This window comes from Leptopilina boulardi, unplaced genomic scaffold, assembly GCF_019393585.1.
Source record: "Leptopilina boulardi isolate dan_hultmark-lab unplaced genomic scaffold, ZJU_Lbou_2.1 LbouV2_38, whole genome shotgun sequence".
NCBI classification, from domain to species: domain Eukaryota; kingdom Metazoa; phylum Arthropoda; class Insecta; order Hymenoptera; family Figitidae; genus Leptopilina; species Leptopilina boulardi.
In genome coordinates, this window is record NW_026137951.1 from 1,093,834 (window position 1) to 1,118,365 (window position 24,532).

Consider the following 24,532-nt stretch of genomic DNA (forward strand, 5'->3'; position numbering starts at 1 on the left):
TTTTTTTGTGGTAACAATAAAAGATAATAATTGCAAAGGAATGGAAAGTTAGTTATCAAAGTTTGAGAATTAATTTTATAAAATGTCTTTTATACTTTAAATGTCTCTGTTTTGCAACTATCGCGAAAGCAAATTAAGCGCTCTGGTAACGGTTTATTGGCTGTCATTGATTTCACACTGTTATAGTAGAAAGAGAGTGAGAGAGAGAGAGAAAGAGAGACCGTGACCAGGCCTCCTGCAGTGACATTCTGTTAGAATTACGATCGCCGTTATGAATCGTATGGACCGCGGTCTACAAATTCCATACGGTCTCCATAAATCAGATCGTATCCCAGGATTAAGCTTTAGTTCTCCAAATACTGAAGTGTGTCTTATACACAGATAAATAACGGTTAAAATAGTATATATCGTGAACTTCAATATATAAAATGTATATCAAGTGCAATTCGCAATGCAGTTTTATATACTTTTAAATGCATTTTTACATTCTCAAATTCTCATAGTGTAAATAAAACAAATATATATATATATATATTAATGCTGAGGTGTTTTGATAATCTATAATATGGAAATAAATATTAAGTCCAAGAAAAAAGATTTCTTTGATTCAGAAAAATTAATTTATTTGACAAATTTTTCTTTGATACAAAGAAAATTTATTTTTGTTTCAAACAAATTATATTTGATTCAAAAAGAAATTATCTTCGTTTCAAAGAAATTTTTTATTTAATTCAAATAAATGTTTCTTTAATCCTATATATATTAAGGTTAGAATTTCTTTGATTTAATGCGCATAAATTTTTTTCATTCAAAGAAAATTTCTTTCAATTAAAAAAATTTTCTTTAAAACTAAGAAGCTTTTTTTGTTTCAAAGAAAATTTTATTTTAAATTAAAGAAAACCAGACAAAGAAATTGGTATATCTTTAAATCAAAGAAATATTTTCTCTTGATGATACTTAAAAAATAAAAGCTAAACTTATCGAAACTTCTGTCAATTTTTATTTCGAAAATAGAAAAAATTATTTAAAGAATAGTAAAATTTATTCCTAATAGTAATTTCTATACCTATATATATTTTCGCAGCAAAAGTTGACAGAAATTCCCGACAGTTTAGGATTTAGTAAAAATTACTTTATTTTTGTTTTCCATTTTTAAAATTTTTTAATTGTTTGCATCATCATTTTACTAATAAATAGTCTCTCATTGGTACATTATTACTTAACCCAAGGATAGAATCTTTTGAAAAGCAGGTGAAAAATAGTGTGAGAATTCTCAAGAAAGGAAAATTTCAATCATATACACCATCATAATTTATAGTTACTCTCATTAATTCATAAAGAAGTTTTCCCTTTTATACATACAGTCTCTTCCTATTCTTGGAAAGATTATTAATTACTGTGCATGTAATTTTACGACAAATTTCATAATGTTATGCGTCTTATGAGACAGAAAACATTTCTCTCTGTGTAGAAGAATATATGCATACCTTACAATATAATAATATGCATATTATATATAGGTACATATATACAATTATAATCCACGGTAATAATTTTCCAAGACTCTAAAACAATGTCTAATTGTTCAGAAATAAAAAAAAAATTTTGAGAAAAAAAATTGCTAACGCATTAAATAAAGAAAATATATTCACCAAATGGATAAATAAAATACAAAAATTTTGAAATTAACTGAACAAAAAATTGATTCAAATCCTAATATCAGTTACTTTATTATAACAAATAAATATTTATTTGCTTTAAATAATTATTATTTGAATTAATTAAAAATTAATAATTTCTGTTTCAAATACAAAAATTATTGGTTCAAATGCAATTAATTTATTTGAAATAAAAATTATTTGGTTCAAGTAAATATTTATTTGCTATTATATTAAAAAAAAGAATTATTTGGATCAAATAAAAATTATTTTTATTAATAATTTAATTTATTTTAATCAAAAAAAAAACAAATTTATTGTTGCAAATAATTTTTATTTGTATAAATCAAATATTTGATCGAAATAAATAAATGAACACGCAAAAAAATCTTTATCTAGAATAGCGATATGTTTTACTGAAACAGAAAATTTTTCCCCTATTCTAGAGTAAATATATCGCTATTCCAGAGAAACTTATCGCTGTTCCAGGCGAAGATTTTTTTTGCCTGAATAATTTCAAATAATTCACTATTTTCGTTTTAAATATAAATATTTATTTGATCGAAATATTTTTTATTTATTTTCATAATATTATTAAATTTATTATAAATTCAATTAATCATTTACTTCAACCAAATAAAAATTTATTTGGTTCCAAATAAGTGCGCGATTCAAATAATTCAAATTATTTGAACAATATTTTTTGGATTTAAAAAAAAAAAAAAAAAAAAAAAACAAGTAAATTTATATTCCAAATAATTTAATTTACTTGAATCAAATAATTTTCTTTTCTCTCTAAATCTGAATTAGTAAAAATCTTTACTAATTTAAATTAGTGACTCACTTTTTGCTTTAGAATTAGTTAAATTTTACTAATTGTTAGTAAAAGTTACGGGCAGACCACTTTTCGCCGCCAACTCATCCCCGTGTACCTGCTCAGCGGCAAATTTTCGTCCCCGTATGTTCCCCCACTACCGGCCGTACTGTACCCCTCCGTTCAGTTCATTTTGGGTAACAATTGAATTTTATTTGATTTTAAATTGAAAATTTTAATAAAATAATTGAATTTTCTTTGATTTTGAATTGAAATTTTGGATAATAATTAAATTTTAATTGAAATTTTGGGTAATAATTTAATTTTAGTTTATTTTGAATTGGAATTTTTGAAAATAATACAATTTTATTGCGATATTTTTTTAAAATTATAAACAATTGTTAAATTTTATAAAAATTTTATTTGAATAATAATTTTGAAATAATTGAATTTGTGATGAATTTCATTAAAATTATTAAAAATAATTAATTTAATGAAGAATTATTTTAGTTTAAAATTTGTTAAATAATTGAATTGAAGAAGATCTGAAGAAGATCTACATTTTATACTAAAAAAATGTATTTTATTAAAATTTTCAATTTAAAATCAAATAAAATTCAATTGTTACCCAAAATGAACTGAACGGAGGGGTACAGTACGGCCGGTAGTGGGGGAACATACGGGGACGAAAATTTGCCGCTGAGCAGGTACACGGGGATGAGTTGGCGGCGAATCGTGAATCGCCCTTTTTACTACAGTGGAACCTCGATTATCCGAACTAATCTAGGCATCCCAGGTGAAAAAATTAACGTTACTAACGTTACTAATGTTACTAATGTTACTAACGTTAGTACCTACAAAAAAATTAAGAGTTTCTAAAATATATTTTCACGGAAACTTTGCCACTACTTTCCCATTACCACTTTCACTTCCACTTAAACTTTTTATAATTTTCATTCCCATTTCTACTTCTACTTTTTCTAATTCTCATTCGCACTTCCATTCTCACTTCTACTCTTTCTAATTCTCATTCCCACTTTCACTTCTACTTCCACTTGTTCCAATTTTCATTCCCATTTCATCTTCCACTTTTTTATTTTCATTACAACTTTTTTATATTTTCACTCCCACTTCCATTCCTATTTTTTAAATTTCCATTACCACTTTCACTTTTTCTAATTTCCATCCATGGTAATTAAAAAAAGTGGAAATGGTTGTGTAAATGGAAATTAGAAAGAGTTTTAGTCGAAATGGCAACAGCTAATGAAAATTAGAAGTGGAAACAATGGGAGTAGAAGTGAGAATGAAAATAAGAAAAAGGGAAGTGGGAATAAAAATTAGAAAAATTGGAAGTGGTAAAGAAAATAAAAAAGTGAAAATGGGAATGAAAATTAGAAAAAGTGAAAGTGGAAGTGAAAGTGGAAATGAGGATTAGAAAGAGTGGAATTGGGAATGGAAGTGCGAATGAGAATTAGAAAAAGTCGAAGTGGAAGTGGTAATGTAAATAAAAAAGTGGAAGTGAAAACGGGAATGAAAATTATAAAAAGTGGAAGTGAAAATGGGAATGAGAATTAGAAAAAGTGAAAGTGGAAACGGTAATGAAAATAAAAAAAGTGGAAGTGATTTTCGACAAGTTTCTGCAAAAATACAATTTAGAAACATTTTCTTAATTTTTTTATAGGTACTAACGTTAGTAACATTAGTAACGTTAGTAATATTAGTAACGTTAGTAATGTTAATTTTTCTACCTGGGATGGCCGGGTTCGGATAATCGAAAATTCGGATAATAGAGATTTTAATTTTGTTTTATAAATAAAGTAAAAAAATGTACAGTTGAACTATATATTTAACTTAATACATATATATTTTTAAATATACATAAGTATATACATATATGTAAATATATATTAATTAATAATATATTAAAAACTCAGAAAATTCGGAAATTTAAAAAATTTTTTTGGCATAAATTTGGTTATTTTCCTTTGAAAGATAGCATCTATTCGTTTTTTAGATGCCAAATCACGCATTCTTCTCAGAAATAAATGAATGATAAAATAAATAGAGAAAATAAAATTAAAAATTCGGGAGACCAAAAAATAGTTCGGATAATAGAAGTTCGGATAAAATGTTTTTCGGTTCGGATAATAGAGGGTTCGGATAATAGAGGTTCGGATAATCGAGGTTCCACTGTAATTCAGAATTAGAGAGAATTCATTGTAGAATTATTTGAAAGAATTAAATTTTTATTTTTCACTGCATCTGGGACAAAATGAACAAAATTATCGTCTTCCATTTGAATCATTAGACACACGCGATAAAGACAAACTGATAAGCACTGTAACTACTCTTATTACTCCATATATGTACATAAACCTACATAAATTGTGAAATGAGAGCGATTCATTAGAAAGAAGTTTTTCCTCCTCGTGATTTGAAAAAAAAACAACCCTAAAAAAAAAAAAAAACAACGAAGAAAATGATTTAAGGCAAGCGTGATGAGTAATCATCTAGGATCGTAATAAATAATTTAGTCAGGATGTTGTTCAGGTAGCAAAATCGTGAAATTAACCGGCCTGCTATATAAGAGATCTCGTTCTTCCGTGCACATACACAAACATTATATAGAATCCTCTTGTGTATAGGATGAGAACAAGACCCGAGGGCATAAGGAATGCTCAACTATCTGTGTGCAACAAGCATGGAATGCAGGAATAGCATGGAAGCAACAGTCGCAGAATTCGCCTTTAGATCAAGAATTCTGGTCTCGTCTCATGTGTATAAATATATATATATATGTTTCGCCTGTTTTCCATGCGCGATGTGCATTATTACACGAGTGTTTACACCCACGTTCGCATCCACTAACCGCGAAGGTGGTCCACGAGATTTATCGATCCCAAGACGGTACATCGAGCCAACCTCGGGGGCTTTTAATATTCCGGACCACCTTCGGTCTCATTGTGTCTCCGCGAATGCTTCTTCGGAAGGTATATACATACATTATATACATATACATTATATTGGAAATTATTATTTGTCTCGCGAAAAATTTTTTAAATATATGAAAAAACAAAATTTTATCAGAATAAAAATTTTCCATTTATTATTTAAGCTTAGGAAAAAAAAAATTTTTTGAAACAACCAAAATTTTTGTTAAATTATTAAAATAAATGCATAAATTTGACCGAATGTTTGATTGAATCAATAATTCAAATTAGTAGAAATTTATCCACTAATTTTTGACAAAATAATTACTATTTGATTTAGTAATATTTTTTTTTTTTTTACTAAAGTAATCAATTAATACCAAATAAATATTTATTGTATTAAATAATTAATTAAATAAACAATAATAAATAAATAGAATAATAATAATTAAATAATTAATAATTATTTAAGTAAAATTAAATAAAATTTAATTCAAATACTCTCTAAATCTGAATTAGTACAAATTTTAAATAATTTGAATTAGTGACTCACTTTTTGCTTCTCAATTAGTAAAATTTTACTAATTACTAGTAACTTTTACTAAAAATTAGTAAAATTTAACTAATTCTACAGTAAAAAGTGTGGCACTAATTTAAATTAGTAAACATTTTTACTAATTCAGATTTAGAGAGTAGAGAAATTATTGGTTCAAATACAGAAATTATTGGTCCAAATAGATAAATTATATTGGTCAAAATAAATAAATTATTGGTCCAAATAAAAAATTTATTTAATTAGTTGGAAAAAATTAGTAAAATTTAACTAATTAATAGAAAAAAATTCTACTATTGAATTAGTAAAATTTGACAAATTAATAGTAAAAAAAATTAGTAAAATTTATTTAATTAGTTGGAAAAAATTAGTAAAATTTAACTAATTAATAGAAAAAAAAATTCTACTATTGAATTAGTAAAATTTGTCTAATCAATAGTAAAAAAAATTTCCACTATTGATTTAGTAAAATTTAACTAATTAATAGTAAAAAAAATTACAGTAAAATTTATCTAATTCAAAAGCAAAAAGTGACTTTTTTTAAAATTAAATTTAATTAAATTTAATTTAAATTAATGTTAAATTAGCTAAAAATTTTACTAATACAAATTAGAGAGGAAATATCGAATTACGGAACGAAACACTGTTTGATTAGGTTGAATATAAATTAAATGTTGCATAATTTATACTGTATATATATAAGTAGCAAATCAAGTGGCATTGGCATCGTTTCTCACGAACAAATCGTTTTTTCTCCTATAACAATTTTTTTTTTTTTTTGTAAACATCAGTTACGGGTGAAATTTAATAACTTCACTCTCTACTATTTTCCTTTATACTAATATTATCGCAGCATTGCAATAACCAATATCGTCTGGATGAGTTTTTATCAATCAGCAAAAAATTCTATTAAGGCATGGAGAAGCTTCTTCTTTTGAGACGCTTCCAATCTAATTATTTAATACTGACGATGCTAAAATATGTCTTTTCGATTAAAACAGCAAAAACTATATAATATGTATAAATAATTTTATCGAAACGGAAAGTTTGTGTACATATATAAATATAATAATCACTGAATCAGAACAAAAATTTCTCTTCATTTGAATAACAAGACAACAAAATATATAATTTAATTCCTCTAGCGAGACATTTTAATTTACCTTTAATTTTATCGAGAGAAAAAAATTTGCATTCTTGTACAAAACGAGAGAGATTTTTTTTTTCTTTTTAAAGATAATTCATTACGATTTTTACGACAAGAAAATAAACTTCTGTGAAGATAAATTTTTCATTTCTTTGTCAAATAAAGAAAAAAGTTAACAATTTTTTGACTAAACAATAAATTTTTACTCTGTGAATTTTAAAGAATTTGTTCATGAATTTAAATTAGTGAAAATTTTTACTAATTTTTAGTTATTTTTAAGCGAAACTTTAGTAAAATTTTTTTTACAAAACTAAATCAAATTGTTATATTTGACTAAAAATTAGTAAAAATTTCAATTAATTTTTAGTCAATTAACAGTAAAAGTTTAGTGAAAAAAAATATTACTAAATCAAATATTTATACTTGACTAAAAATTAGTGAAAATTTACACTAATTTTTATTTTTCACTAGAACTTTGGTAAAAAAAATATTACTAAATCAAATAGAAATATTTTAGTAAAATTAAGTGGAAATTTCTACTAATTTGAATTAGTAAACGAATTCGAATTCACATTTAGAGAGTAGTATTCGAAAATACTAAAATTAAGTTACATCTTTATCAAAATTAAAACAATATATCTTCATTTTAAAATTTCAACTGTTTTTATTTTTTAATTAAAATAAAAAATATTATTAAATTCCTCGAGAGCGAGTAATTTTATTTACAAAAGCACAAAAAAAAAAAAAAAAACAGTAGAGATTGTTTCAAATATCTTATTTTTTATCTGAAAAAAAAGAAACTTATCTTGTAATGGAATTTCAATAAAAAAAAAAGTCAACAACAAATTTTTCTGTAAAAAATCAAGAAAATGAAAAAAATTACAAAAAACGAAAATTAATATTAAAAAATAAATTGTTTATCGATTGCATTATGCCATAAAGGGAAGTATGTATTTAGCACGAACGGTACAATATATAATAATTACACACACATGCATTGTAAATATATAGATATATACGTAATATTGTGGGCGGTCCATTGAAGATTAGAAACTCATTAAACGATCTTGTTGAAAATATATTGATATAGAAAGACCACGTGCCTAGGATGTATTTATACAATTAAGAAAATTACTATTTACCCATCTTTCACATATATGTATATTTTTAATCTACAAAATTACACGCATGTGAATTTTCAACTAACAAACTTATATTATATCCTCTCATCTCTCTCTCTCTCTCTCTCTCTCTCTCTCTCTCTCTCTCTCTATAAGGTCTGTATGTCATATCTTTGACAAGCTTCACTGGCAACATCATCATCATCATTATCATCATCATCATCATCATCATCATCGTTCTGCTCTGAATATACCCTCTATTCATATTGCCATCATCTAACTCTTATTTTCGATTTTCTAATTCTCATAATTCTTGTTTTTTTTTTTTAAAAAACGATAATAAGTTCGCGATCAAATAACCAGCGAGAAAATCGTCAAGATTCGGAACGTAAAATTTGGGTCGAAGGAATACCCACTGAACGACAAAATTGAGCGAGGAAAATAATAAAAGAAAAAAAAACTACGATAACGGTTTACGATTTCACGGTCACAAAACACACCTGAAGGTATATAAACATTTTTTTTTTTTCGAAAAAAAAGTCTCGATCGTTAATAGCCCATTAGCACCTTATCTATACGCAGCAAATTAAACTCATTACTGTTTTATTTCTTTTTTTTTTTTGAGAATTAGAGAACAAATTCTCTGACTCATACATACGAACATATTTGACACTCTTAAATGGTAAATTAAGTTTTTAATGATTGGTTTTCTTTTATTCCTTAAGTGATTTTTGTTTGGAATTTTTTTCAATTGGTAAATTTTGGTTTATTTATTTAATTATTTAATTATTAATTTGATTATAATTTTTATGACAATGATTGAAACTACCAAGGGTTCAAATTACCAATAACTAAAGCTAATAATTAATTGAAATTAGTCAAAAAAAAAAATTAGTAACTAAATTGCCAATAATTGAAACTACCAATAATTTGAAAGAAAGAATTATTAAAACTACCAGGGATTGAAATTACCGATAATTAAAACCACTAATTTCAATTAGTCAAAAAAATTAGTTACTAAATTACCAATGATTGAAACTACCAATTATTGGTTACCATGGATTAAAATTACCAAATGATTTAAACTATTAATAATTAAAATTGTTAATGATTGAAACTACCAATTATTGAAGCTACCAAAGATTCATGTTACCAAAGATTCAAATTACCAAATGATTGAAACTACCAAGGATAGAAACTACAAATTATTGAAACTACCAAAAATTCATGTTACTAAGGATTCAAATTACCAAATGATTGAAACTACCAAGGATAGAAACTACCAATTATTGAAACAAACAAAGATTCATGTTACTAAGGATTCAAATTACTAAATGATTAAAACTATTAAGGATAGAAACTACAAATTATTGAACTTACCAAAAATACATGTTACTAAGGATTCAAATTACCAAATGATTGAAACTACCAAGGATAGAAACTACAAATTATTGAAACTACCAAAAATTCATGTTACTAAGGATTCAAATTACCAAATGATTGAAACTACCAAGGATAGAAACTACAAATTATTGAAACTACCAAAAATTCATGTTACTAAGGATTCAAATTACCAAATGATTGAAACTACCAAGGATAGAAACTACAAATTATTGAAACTACCAAAAATCCATGTTACTAAGGATTCAAATTACCAAATGATTGAAACTACCAAGGATAGAAACTACAAATTATTGAAACTACCAAAAATTCATGTTACTAAGGATTCAAATTACCAAATGATTGAAACTACCAAGGATAGAAACTACAAATTATTGAAACTACCAAAAATCCATGTTACTAAGGATTCAAATTACCAAATGATTGAAACTACCAAGGATAGAAACTACAAATTATTGAAACTACCAAAAATTCATGTTACTAAGGATTCAAATTACCAAATTATTGAAACTACTAATACTTAAAACTCCAAATAATTGAAACTACTAATTATTGAAATTACCAATTATTGAAACTACAATTTATTGAAACTACCAATTATTAAAGCAACCAAAGATTTATGTTACCAAGGATTTAAATTACCAAAGGATTATAACTATTACTTATTAAAACAACTAATAATTGAAAAAGGATTTAAATTACTTAAGATTAAAATTACCAAAGATTAAAATTACTTAGGGTCAACTGGGGTAAATCCGAACGCTTTTAGTAAGTTTCAACAATAACATAAGTTTTTTCTTTAAAAAAAAAATACTTCCGGTATTCTGGTGCATGAAGTTGTTACTTTACTTCCATAGAACAATTTTATGGGGTAGAAAAAATTTTTGATAAATTACAATCGCAGGAAACTTAGCGTTCGTATTTACCTCGATACTTTGCAACTTTCCTAAAATATGGGGGTAAATACGAACGCCACTGTATTTCAGAAAAATCTTAGGGAAAATAAATTTAAAGTATTGCAATTGTTAAACTTATATAAAAACTCAAAAAAAATACGATAATAAACCTATTATGTAATAATGCATCATATATAAATACAAAAATCAAACAGGTTAAAAATTAAAATGCATTACACAATTAAAACCTTCAATAACTTTATCAAATCATAACGGATTTTTGCAAAACTTGGTACAGAAAGTATTTTGGAGTGATTGAATGTAAATACAAAAATAAAAGTCAAATTTTTTAAATTCAAAATGGCGTACTTTCCTAAAACTTATTTTTAAAAATGATCAAATTTGCTAACCCTGAAACCCCCCGAGTAACAATTTTCGAGCGAATCCAATGAATTTTTTAATTCTCGTCCGCCATTTTGAATTTTGAAAAACTGACTTCAAATTGGTAATTAGCGACCCCAAAAACCGTAGAATACCAAATTTTATTAAGATCCTGAAAAACTTTTTTCAACAAACCATTTGGCAAAAAAATTGAAACACTCCTTCGAGAGAACAGAGATTAAGTTTCTGCTTATTAATTACTAACGAGGATACGTATAGAAAGAAAAACTTTTTTCTATGTAGTTTTATAATGTTAAAATAATAGTGTAATCAAATAAAAACAATTTTGTGTGGCTTTGATGTAAAAAAAAATTATTAAAAATACCGTTCGGATTTACCCCAGTTTTCCAATTTTTTTGGGTAAATACGAACGGTCTGATATTATTAATAAAATTTTACAGAAGGCAAAAATCAAATATAGTTTCTGTTCTAGTATTCATAACAAATAATTATAAATAATAAAATGAATTTTTAGCTTCTTTTTCTTCAAATACGAGACAAAATACTGAAAGAGTGTCATCTTTGATTTTCAATCTTTTTTGCAATACTTGTTATCTTTGTTTATGCTGTTGCTAATTAACAAACAAAAAATGGGATAATACTTAGAATCTCTTCAAGAGGATCTGAGGTAAAAATTCTCATATCGAACTTATTTTTAAAAATTTTAATTAAGCTGAAATAATTAGCGTTCGGATTTACCCCCCGTTCGGATTTACCCCGACTGACCCTATTGAAACTACAGACGCTCAAAAATTTTCTATTATAATTACCAGTCGAAAAATACGAATACAAACAGCAAATTATTAAATACAATACCAAAAATACCAAAAAAATTTTGACCAAACCAATATATAAAAATATTGATTTATATATATTTTTAAAAAATAAATTTTCAAATTGTTTCCCAATTACGCAGCAGATTAATTACTTTGTTTGTCTATTTTGCAAAAAAGCATTATATTATCGAATAAATATGTTTGTTCTTATATATATATATATATTAATAAAAAATAAACAACAAAAAACGGTGATTCGTTCCGGGAAAGATTTTAATCGACGATTATGGCTGATTTTAGCAGCACTTGTTAACCATCCTTGTTGCAAAAATTTATAATATATATATAGAGAGTGAGAGAGAGAGAGAAAGATATGAGAACTCACTAATTAATTATCGACATCGACAAAGTGGGAACCTGATCGCAGAATCTCACTGCCATATCATAACACGAACGCACACATTAACCGGAAATAGTTTATTAGCATCGGAAGACGCTAAATCGCTTCTTACATCATGTATGTACAACGTAAATTAGTAATATACATACAAGTGAAGATCGACATTAACTGGTTACCCTTAAGCTGCTCAAAAGCTCGTATTTTATTTTTATCAAACAGAAAAGGTCAATAAATTTGCAAATTACTCTTTTCTAATATCACTCTATTAAGAGTATAACATATCATACGGGATCATCCCTTTTTCACATATATATATAAACTGAACCAAACACCAACGAGAACATAATTAGTTTATGGAACAAAATAATTTTTTTTATTAATAAAATTAATTAAATGATTTTAATTTTTAAAATAAAATAATTAAAATTATTAGAATAAAATAATTAAAATTAATAAGTAATACACTGGAAAAAAAATTTATTTGATTTAAGTAATTTGTTACGTATTGACTATTACTGAATAAATATTTACTTGAACCAAATAAATTTTATTTGAACTCAATAAACTGACACTGAAAAAAAAATTTTATTTAATTCAAATAATCAATTACTTGACCAATATCAAATAAATATTTACTTGAACCAAATAATTTTTATTTGAACCAATAATTTCTGTATTGAAAACAAAAACCATTTAATTGATTCAAAAATTATTTGTTTCAAGTAAATATTTACTTGATAACAATCAAGTAACCGATTGAGTTAAATATATATTTGTTTAACTATTATTTACATAAATATTTACTTGAATTAAAAAAAAACTTTTCATTGACTTAAGGAAATACTTTTTTTTTAATTTCGAGAATTTTTCCTCTTTTTTTAATTAAGGCAGTAATTTACTTAATAAGCAAATTCTTTTAATGCCATTTAATGTAAATTTGATTACATTAGGAATACTATTAAATAGAAAGTAAAGAAACAGAACGTTTTTTCTATTTAGGTAGCTAACATTTTTCAAGAAATAGAAAATGATTTTTTAACTGTTTTATACATGAAAAATAGTATAATTTATTTTAATTTAACGATTATGTATGTTATGTTTTTTTTTTTTTTTTTTTGATAAGACAACTGTGAAAACGTAGACAATATTTTTTTTCTAAAATGGAAAAAAAATTTTAAAAGAAAAATCAGTTCAATCGAAAATTGTATATAATTGGATTTCTTTTTCTCATAAAAAGATTTTAGAAAAATTTATGATCGTGACTCCCGGGGAAAAAAAAGTAGAACACTAAAAAAAAAATATGTTAGAAAGTATATTAGTCAGTATTTTTACTTAAGAAAAAAAAACGGAATTAATCACTATTTACAACAACCAAAAATAGAAAATAATTTCCAAAAAAAAAATCTATTAAAATTAATTGGGAAAAGAAATTAAAATTTTCAACTAATAAAATATTTTTAAAAAAATTAATAATTCAATAAAAAAAAGAAACAATTATTAATTAATAATTACAGTCAATAAAAAATTCAAAAACAAAACAAAATAAATAAATTTTTATTTTTAAATAAATAATAAAATGAATTAATGGTACTGTTTTTAAAAGTTCAAAAAAAAGGTATTTCCTCGTCATTATGATTTAATATATATAATAATTTTTCCACAAAATTTCTATATAGAAATTTGCCAACTTAAAATGTTTTTTTTTAATTTTATATATATTTAGAGAAATATTTTTCTCTGAATGGCATAAGACTCAGTTTTATATTATATTGAACTTATACCTATATACGCAGAAAGTCTGACAGTTTCCATTTCAAGAACAATGGCAAAACTCTTGCGGCTTGTTTCAACGTTGGAACGCAATTAACGCACTAAGAGGGGTATATAAGCAATCATATGCAAGCAGTCAAGAGAGAGAGAGAGAGAGAGAGAGAAGACAGAAGGCTGATTTTGTGCTAAACTGGCATTTCTGTTGTACTACAGGTAATTGCATGAAAGCCGTCAACCGTCACGATTTTATATTAACTTTACAGTACGCGTAAATATAGGTATATATAAGGCTACTGTTACAAAAAAAAAATGCAAATTTTCCATATCATAAAATTCATATTATTAATTAAAATTCTTAGCAAACATTTTTTTTTAAATTCAAATTTCCTTCAATTAATCGGTAAAAATATTTTTTTTTCAACAAATGTTATATGTAATTTAATGTCGAATTAACTGTTTTTAATTATGCTGTATAAAGATTTTTTATGTATTTAATCTTTTGGTGTATAAGTTTTTATACTTAGCTTTAAACAGTGATTATTATTATTTTTGAATTCGAATAATTTAAATTATTTCATTACAACACTATTTTTTGCTCTTTATGCAACATTGAAAATTAATTAATTTGATTTTTAATTACTTTTATAATTATTGAATAAATATTTATTTGTATGAAATAATATTAATTTGTAGCAAATTTTCATTTGTATAAAAAAAAATATTTATCTGTATTAAATAATATTTATTAAATAATATTTATTTGTATCAAATAATATTTATTTATAGCAAATATTTATTTACATTAAATAATATTCATTTGTAGCAAATATTTATTTGTATCAATAAAATATTTATTTGTAGCAAAAAAATATTTACCTGCGTATTAAATAATATACTTATTTGTATCAATAAAATATTTATTTGTAGGAAATATTTATTTGAATCAAATAATATTTACTTGTAGCAAAAAAATATTTACCTGTATTAAAAAAATAAATTTATTTGTAGCAAAAAAATATTTCTTTATAGCAAAAAAAATATTCATTTTTGTATCAAATAATTATTATTTGATTTTTCTTTTAAATAAAGAAATTATTGATTCAAATAAAGTTAATTTTTTTCAAATAAAAATTATTTCCATCCAGTAAATATTTCTACTTTGATAATAGACAAGAAACAGATTATTTTTGAAACAAATATTTTTTTATAATTAAAAATAATAAATTGTTTATAGAAAAAAATTTTTCACTATTTTAATATCAGAAAAATATTTTTAAAAAATAAAAAAAATTTAACAACTTTATTTTAATTAAATTTACGTATACACAGTAATTTACATGAAAATTAATTTTCAAATCATTATATTGACTAATTTGAATTTTTTCCTCATTACAACGTAATTGAAAATGATTTTTTCTTTTTTTAAAATTGCCGTTATATTCGCATAAAAGCTTAAATACTTGCACAGCATTATTGATGAATATAAATAATCTTGAACGTAATTAATCAATTTGTTGATTTGACACATATATATATTTATATGTAAATAAAAATTATAAAAACGTACATTGCGTATATTTTGATGATGAAAATATTACGCATAGGACTCATTAACTTTATATTCACGGAAAAACAACTAGTGACCATTACTTCCGGTGTGTACGCGAGAAAGAAAACGACGCACGTCTCAAGAAACCGTTTTAATGTACCGCAATAATTATACGGATTTAATCAAATTTCATCTCCTTTCGCGCGCCAATAAGATACGAAAACTTTCTGTCTCAATGATTTCAAATTTGCATGCTCGCATTTATATTTATATTTATCGACATTTTAATTTATCAACTCGCGATGACACAAAAATAATAATAATAATAATAATAATAATTGAGACATATTTCCTGAAACAAAATATTTATTGCTCGATGCATAATAAAAAGAAAAATTAAATGTCCAATGACATTGATTAATTACTGCCCCTGGCATATATATATAATTTGATTTTCGCAGGTAATTGGAAAATAGAAAAAATCTGAATTAAAATCGATGTATATATAATTAATCTCAAGGATCAATGGATAATTTTTATAAAAAAAAAACACACGTCCAGACAAAAGATCATGATATATTTTATATAAAATTGACTTATAAAAGGCCATTTAAATCGCATAAGGGGAATAATGTATTTTATATATGAGGGTTATAATTTCATCTCAAATTAGTTGCAATTAAGTGTTTATATTTTTTTTCCCCCTCAGTGCCATATTGCAATTATATGCAAAATTGGTGGCAATTATTTTAACGTATTAAATAAATTCTTATACACATTGCGATCTCACATAATCCGCTAATTAAATTCATTTTTTTTAAATATATACATCAACTTTATGAAATATGATTTATGTTCAATTTTTATTCCTCTAATTAAAAATAAATAAAAAATTTTATTCGTATCCCTTTTTTTTATTTTCTAATAAAAATTTAAACAAAACTAAAATATGAGAATTAATGAAAATTTTCCAAAGTGTTTTGTCACTGAAAATGTTTTTGTTTATAAATTAAAATTTAATTACAAAAAGAAAATTTAATTTTTCTAGAGAAAAAAAAAATTGATTGCAACCGTAATAGGTAAAATTTTAAGACAATACCTGAATGAACTTAAAGATGTGACGAAATTCCAGGTGAATTAAAATGTCCCATTCGTATCACGAGTCACTGAATGTAAAAAAAAAAAAATTTTTTTTTTTTGTTTTTTTAAAATGCACCTTTTCCGTTAAACGTGTATCGTATCATCTTTTTTAGTTCTAAGGTTTTTTTTTTGAAATTTCACGGAAGCCACACACTTTGAAACAAACCGCTTCTCGAGATAGCCCGAGGTTTACTGACAACGGAGTACCGCTGTAGCCACCTGCTTGTAATGTTACCTGAGTTTACCTGAGATGCGTCATGCATAGTGGGGGAGAATGGATAACATGGACACAAACCCACACTTATATACCTATATACAATATATAATATGCCTTAAACATCGCGTAACGTGATTCATTACTCATCCAATTGCACTTTTTTTCGAGATATCATTCTCTTATTTTAAATTGTTTTCAAATGACTAATAAGAAAAACTTTCATTAAAAAAATATTTACTTAACTATTATATTTAAATTTCAATAATTTTTTTAATTATTTCCAAATTCCTTGAGTTTTATTCACAAAAAAATATTTATAAATAATTATTTTCAAATTCTCGATTTTTATTTGAAATAATATTTACAAATTATTGATTTTTATTTAAAAATATATATTTATTAATAATTATTTCCAATTCTCGATTTTTATTTGAAAAAATATTTACAAATTATTGATTTTTATTTAAAAATATCGACGCCTCCCGTTGATAAGATGCCCGTTCATTTGTCAGAATAATAAAATGCCAACTCGAGCTCAGTTCAATATGAAGCTAGTTCAATTGTCAAAATAATAAAAGGCTAACTCAGTTTCCGTATAATATAATCCTATCTCGCATTAAATTCGAATTCAAGTTTTCGTAAATTAAAAAAGAAGTTTAAGTCGATCAGAATATTAATTCATACTTTTTAATGATTAATTAGTGATTAATAATTATTAATAAAATAAGAAATAGAATAAAAAACAAATAATAAAATAAATGAAAATAAAAAATATTATTAAAAAAGAAAAAAATTAATTTAGCCTTGAATTATTTATTACTAATATTATTTTTTTTATTATAATTTTTTTATTTTGTTAATCATTAATTAATCATTAACATTATATAATAATATTATATAATGTTATATTGAGTTTAGTTTGAATTCAAGTTTTTGTAAAATAAAAAATTTTTAACTCGATCGGAATATTATTTAATATTTTGTAATGATTAATTAATGATTAACAAAATAAAAAAATTAATAAAAAAATTATAATAAAAAAAAATATTAGTAATAAATAATTCAAGGCTAAATAAATTTTTTTCTTTTTTAAGAGCATTTGAACCTTCGTGACGTCACAAATCATGGCGCATGACACGCAAACTTCTCAGGTATGTGAAAAACACAATTTTGAATATTTTTTAAAAAAACCTTTTGGAAAATGTTCAGAGAAACATAGACTATGTCTGTTATGTGCGAAAAATTCAAAATTTTGCGTATAAAACGTTTTTTAAACAATGTTTAAGTTGTTTGTCACAAGTAAGGAAAAATACACGAATTGCTTATATGTAGGCATTGTTTAAAAAACGTTTTAAACGCAAAATTTTGAATTTTTCGCACATAACAGACATAGTCTATGTTTCTCTGAACATTTTCCAAAAGGTTTTTTTAAAAAATATTCAAAATTGTGTTTTTCACATACCTGAGAAGTTTGCGTGTCATGCGCCATGATTTGTGACCTTAACATTGTTTAAAAAACGTTTTAAACGCAAAATTTTGAATTTTCCGCACATAACAGACAGAGTCTATGTTATTCTGAACATTTTCCAAAAGGTTTTTTTAAAAAATATTCAAAATTGTGCTTTTCACATACCTGAGAAGTTTTCGTGTCATGCGCCATGATTTGTGACGTCACGAAGGTTCAAATGCTCTTAATAATATTTTTTATTTTCATTTATTTTATTATTTGTTTTTTATTCTATTTCTTATTTTATTAATAATTATTAATCACTAATTAATCATTAAAAAGTATGAATTAATATTCTGATCGACTTAAACTTCTTTTTTAATTTACGAAAACTTGAATTCGAATTTAATGCGAGATAGGATTATATTATACGGAAACTGAGTTAGCCTTTTATTATTTTGACAATTGAACTAGCTTCATATTGAACTGAGCTCGAGTTGGCATTTTATTATTCTGACAAATGAACGGGCATCTTATCAACGGGAGGCGTCGATATATATTTATTAATAATTATTTCCAAATTCTCGAGTTTTATTTGCAAAAATATTTATAAATAAATATTTATATAAATAGAAATCAAAAGAAAATAATAATTTTATTTTCATTCTTTTAAAATGATACTTAATTATTATTTATAATCAATAAACTTATTTTTCAAATAAAATAAATATTTTTATGTAAATATAAAAAAAAATTTTGAGAATACACTGAAAAAAAATTTATTTGATTCAAATACTCGAATACTTAACTATTATCAAATAAATATTTACTTGAACTAAATAATTTTTATTTATTAAATTAAATAAATTGTATTTTAACCAATAATTTCTGTATTTAAAACACAGACCATTTAATTGACTCAAATAATAATAATTATTTGATACAAATAAATAAGTATTTATTTGATAATAGTCTAGTAACCGATTATTTCAATCAAATAATTTTTTTTCAGTTTACTCTCTAAATTTGAATTAGTGAGAATTCGTTTACTAATTCAAATTAGTAGAAATCACTGCTAATTTTTAATAAACTATTACGATTTGATTTAGTAATATTTTTTTTTGTCACTAAAGTTTTAGTGAAAAATGATTAAAAATTGGTAGAAAAATTTTCACTAATTTTTAGTAAACTATTACTAATTTGATTTAGTAATATTTTTTTACTAAATGTTTAGCGAAAACTGTCTCACTAATTTTTAGTAAAATAATACTAATTTGATTTAATTTTTTTTTACTAAAGATTTAGTGAAAAATTAGTTACTAATTTTTAATAAAATATTACTAATTTGTTTTGGTAATATTTATTTTTATCTAATGTTTTAGTAAAAAATGACTAAAAAAAATTAGTAGTAATTTTCCCCTAATTTAAATTAGTGAACAAATTATAACTAATTCAAATTTAGAGAGTAAATTCTAGGTCTTTATTTATTTATTTATATATTTAAATAAATTAATTTAAATAAATAAATTTATTTATAATAAAAATTATATGAGTGATACTTTAAAAGTGTGACAAAAAATTCTTTTTTACCGAACAAAATATATATATAGAAATATTTAGCTCTTTATTCGATTTCAAGAAGAATTTTTTCATTTAACTCACTAAAATCCGTATCAGCGTAATTTTTATTATTTAATAAATTTAAAGAGAATTCACTATTGGCTAATGAAAAAAAAATTCTCGTTTTTTTGCTAACTTTTTGCAATAAAAAAAGAAAAATTTACACTGAAATTGTGTTTTCGAATTGTTGGGTATTTTTAATTAAAATAACTTTATTACAATAATATAAACTAATCGAAAAAATAAAAAAATAAAATAAATAGAATAAATGAAATAATTAAAATAAATAAAATCAACAAAATAAATAGAATAAATAAAATAAAAATAAAATAAAAATCGTCTCTCAAAAAATTGATTAGAAAGGTTTATAGGATAATAGTACAATTCATTTATATAACAGTCATATCTATCAATTGCTCTTCTTTCCATATGATGTAATCTTTGCGGCGTTATAAAAAAGAAAGGTGCGAAACATTTGGTAATAAAGAAAAAAAGTGCTAACAACTCCATCCTCTCAAACAAAAATTATGACGCAAGAAATAACGAACGTTATTATTCTTCTACTCTTTAAAGTTAAATGGCATATGAATTTTTTTTTTTTTTTTTTTTTTTTTTGCAAAACTAATATTCCTATGGTTCGTAAAGTTCATTACCGTTTTTCAACAAAGATTTTAATCATTTTTCTTCGAAGCCATTTTACATGCGCGTTCACGCATTATAAACAAAGAAGAACATATATAAGTAGAAGAAAACTGTTTAAACAACTATATGCGATATTGTTTGAAAAAAATTCCATTGAAAATAGAATCTTTCTAGAAAAATTATAAATATAGATTTAAATCTAGTAGAGAAATTGTTTTCGTTATTTTTTATAGATAATTTTTCATTTTAGATTTCAATTGCGTGATAGGAAAAATAAATTTTCTGGTATATATATATATATATAGAAAGTGATGAGAACTTTTTGAAAAAAAAGAATCGAATTAGCAATTTTACAAGCGGAAATGAGACCCTGATCATATATAATTGAAATTATAATTTAATTTCATTACTCGTGAAAGTACAATGAAATTAATCCATTCTCCTTCATTACTTTTGTATATATGTACTGGCAAATAAAGATATCTCATTATGAGAAAAAAAATAATAATATATGAATTACAATTATATTCATTGCCCTCTAAAACAATGCGGATAAAAAATTGGACTAACTATACAATTAAACTTAAGAAAAATAATTAGTTATTTTTCAAAGTAAAAAAAATTTAATTTTAAAATAACAGAATTATTAATTAATTCAATAGTAATAATTAAATTATTAATAATAATTAAATTTTCATTTATTATTAAACTAAATAGAAAAATTATTGATTGGTAAAAAAAAAAAACACTAAATAATAAATTCCTCATCTTTTCAATGGAAAATACTATCTCACAATTTTTTATATTAAATTGCAACCCGGAACGAATCGACAGATCTTGATCGATAAATCTTCAATTTTTGCGTTCTCACGCATGTTAACTTTTATCTTTAAATGATCTATGTTCTCTACTTTATCCGATAATTATCAATTGTCAGTGAAATAGATTTCTGCCTTATCCGATCACAAATCGTATAAAACGATTTTCTCCTTTACCTTCAATTGGTATCGGTAACTATGATTTTCTACTTTACCATCAACAGATAATGGTAATAATAATTTTATCATTAAAAGATAATTTACTGTAATTTAATTAATTCTCTTTACCTGTCGAAGATAAGACTGTCCTGTTGATAACCACATCCCTTGCATCCACTGCATCTTGATGATAAATCGGTATCTCGATCCGTGTTCTCGTAACGATCATTTTTAGTTTGTGAATCGATAACTGCACTCCATGTGCGCTGAAGAAAATAGAGTAAAAATTGCGATTTACTTTTTCTACTTGGTTGAGATCTTGAGTTTCCCATTTTATTTTTTTTGTAAATTTTTTTTTTTCTTCTATTTCCTTGAATCAATCGTAACACTCATGAAAATTAACGGTTCATCATCGTCATCTTGGCAAAAGTACACGTGAACGGGTATACAACATTCTTGCAAATTACGCACCGTTGCACTATCACGTGACCTGTATGGTAACAGTTTGTAATTAACATTCGGAAAAAATCGCATTTCATTTATTTATTTTTTTTTAATGTTATATTTCCTTCTTTAATTTGATTTTGCACTGAACTTTTATATTTTTTATTAATTATTCATTCACTTATGTTTTTTATTTTTTATTCATTTTTTTTATTTGCTCATTTATTTTTTTATTATATTCATTTATTATTTCACTGAACTTTTATGTCCTAAAATTTGTTTTTGAATTTTTTTTTATTCCTTCTCCTTGGAACAAAAAAAAAATTTTTCGTTTTTATTCCCAACAATTTTTTATTGAATTTATATTTAATTTGGCAGTCGTTGAATTAATTTATTTTAATTTTAAAAAAAAAGATAATGTTCACACCCGTGTTTACACTTCCGTAATTACAGGTCATGAGAGGCTCGAAAGTAGCGTTTTGTGGCCTGACCGGCGAACACTTCCTGGAGCGTAGAACAGGGTTAAGTGAATTTATGGAGAAGTAAAAAAAAAAAATTTTTTTTTAAGAAGAAGAAACGGATTTTTGCTCTTCTATATATGTCTTTAATATACAAATTCCTAGACATATATTATAATAACGAGCATTGAATTCCGGAACTAGTGGAGAAAAATAATAATCACTTTAATCGACAGTTCTTACGTAAAATTATCAGTCCCAATCCTTGATTTTCTTATATGAAGAACAAATCACTAAAATTGTTATTCTACGGTCTGATTTTCACGCGATTATGTTTCCTCATTGTTCAACTGAAAGTTAATCTTCAGAAATATTACCTCGAGACTTTCCATATTTTTCATTAAAAAAAAAAAAAATAAATAAAATAAAATAGTAATCACAGTCCTCATTTCACTTTACATTCTATTTTTTTCTGACCTTCACGCTTTCTTTTTATATGTAAATTATTTTACATATATGCAAATTAACATAAATGTAATCATTCAATTTTCGTTTGTTGGTTTATAATAAAAAAAAAATAATTTTTAATTACTTATTTATTATTATTTTGTTCTTATTTGAAATTTTGTATTATTTTCTTCTCAAAATTAAAATCATTTTGAAATTTTCAGTTAATAAAGTTATTAATCAAGATTATTTTTCAATGAAGAAGATTGTATGAGTAATTAAGTGATCAATTGCCTTTTAATTAGTGAATTAATTAATTGTGTTTAATTAGCGTATTATATAGATTTATCAGCTTCTCTTCTCAATATACTTTCAATCCTTTAAATGATTCATTGTCTTTTTTTTTCTCTTTATTTAATAGTTCCATTGTTAAAATTCTCTTCATTCATACAATTTTTTTTTTTTTATATAATCTTTGTTACAATATTTCGCCATGAAAACTGAAGGTGAAGAATATCTATAGCTATTTTAAGCATCAATATAAATATATGTTCGCGTGTTCTCAGACTTGTTTATAACGCGCGTAACATAAAATTTCAAAGATTAAAGAAAAAAAAGAAAAAACTATTTGTTTCGAAAGATTGACATCCTGTCACAGTTGAATTCATTCACTGTATATTTATAATCGAGCGTATCAATTATAATTCTTTGAATTACATAATTACTTTGTAAATTGACAATTTTACACTTTTTTTTTGTTATTTATTTTTTTATTTTTATCTCTTTTACTGCAATTCTTTGGTGACACTAGAAGCATTTGTTTTTCTTATTCCATTAATTCTTCAGTTCAATAGTTCCGGTATTTCTGTAGAAATTATTAGTGTTTTATTATTTTTGTATTAATTATTAGAATTCATTATCCTTAATTCGTGTTTCTTCTTATTTTTCTTCTTCTTTTTTTTCTTATATTTTATTTCAAGATATGTGCTTAATTACCTGAATTTTTTTTAAATACTTCATTGTAGCTTGTTTTTTGTATAAAAATATATTCCGTTATAAAAATAATATGTCTTTTTATATAAAAATGGGTTTCACTATAAGACAATTTTTCTCTATACAAAATTTTAGTATAAAAGTTTCAGTATATGAAAAAATCCTTCTTGGGAAAAATGTGTTCCACTATATAAAAAAGACCCTCTTGTTCAAAATATAATTATTCCTCTCTTTATAAAAGAACAAAAAATTGTAACCTTCTTTCTTTCCAAATGCAAATAATTTTTTTTTTCAGATAAATTTATTATCTTACTTGCAAAATGTAAAACAAAAGAAATTTTATTCCATGATTAGGTAAATTTATTTATCTTCCAAGATGATCTTTGTCATATATTATTAATATTCCAAATTGAGGCAAATTTTATCTTCTCTTCCTTCTGGTATACAAAATATAATCCTTTTGTTTGTGTTTCACTAGATAAGAACGGTTTTTTTCTTTTGTAAAAGAAAATAGAAATTCGTTTCCACTTAAAATATTTTTTTTTCCTTTTTATTATCTCTAAACATTCACGCGCACTTTTGTTCCCTATAAACTTTTTGGTTCCCTGTAAAAATTGTCTATGTGAAAATTACGATAAAATAAAAATTTCTCCACACAAAATCACTGTAAAAATAAATTTCACTTTGAAAA

At 23.9% G+C, this 24,532-nt stretch overlaps 1 protein-coding gene across 2 annotated transcripts in view; it reads right to left on the reverse strand.

The window, feature by feature from the left end:
* LOC127288221 (myb-like protein D) overlaps positions 1-22,846 on the reverse strand; it is a 79,373-nt gene extending 56,527 nt beyond the window's left edge. The window contains exon 1 of one of the 2 annotated variants that reach the window (XM_051315556.1): positions 21,629-22,846. In XM_051315556.1, the coding sequence (XP_051171513.1) occupies positions 21,629-21,831 (203 nt within the window). In that variant the 5' untranslated portion in view covers positions 21,832-22,846. Of the gene's footprint in view, positions 1-16,555; positions 16,816-21,628 lie in introns of those variants that run through there. The other variant, XM_051315558.1, reaches the window with a different exon arrangement.
* Between the last annotated feature and the right edge of the window lie 1,686 nt (positions 22,847-24,532).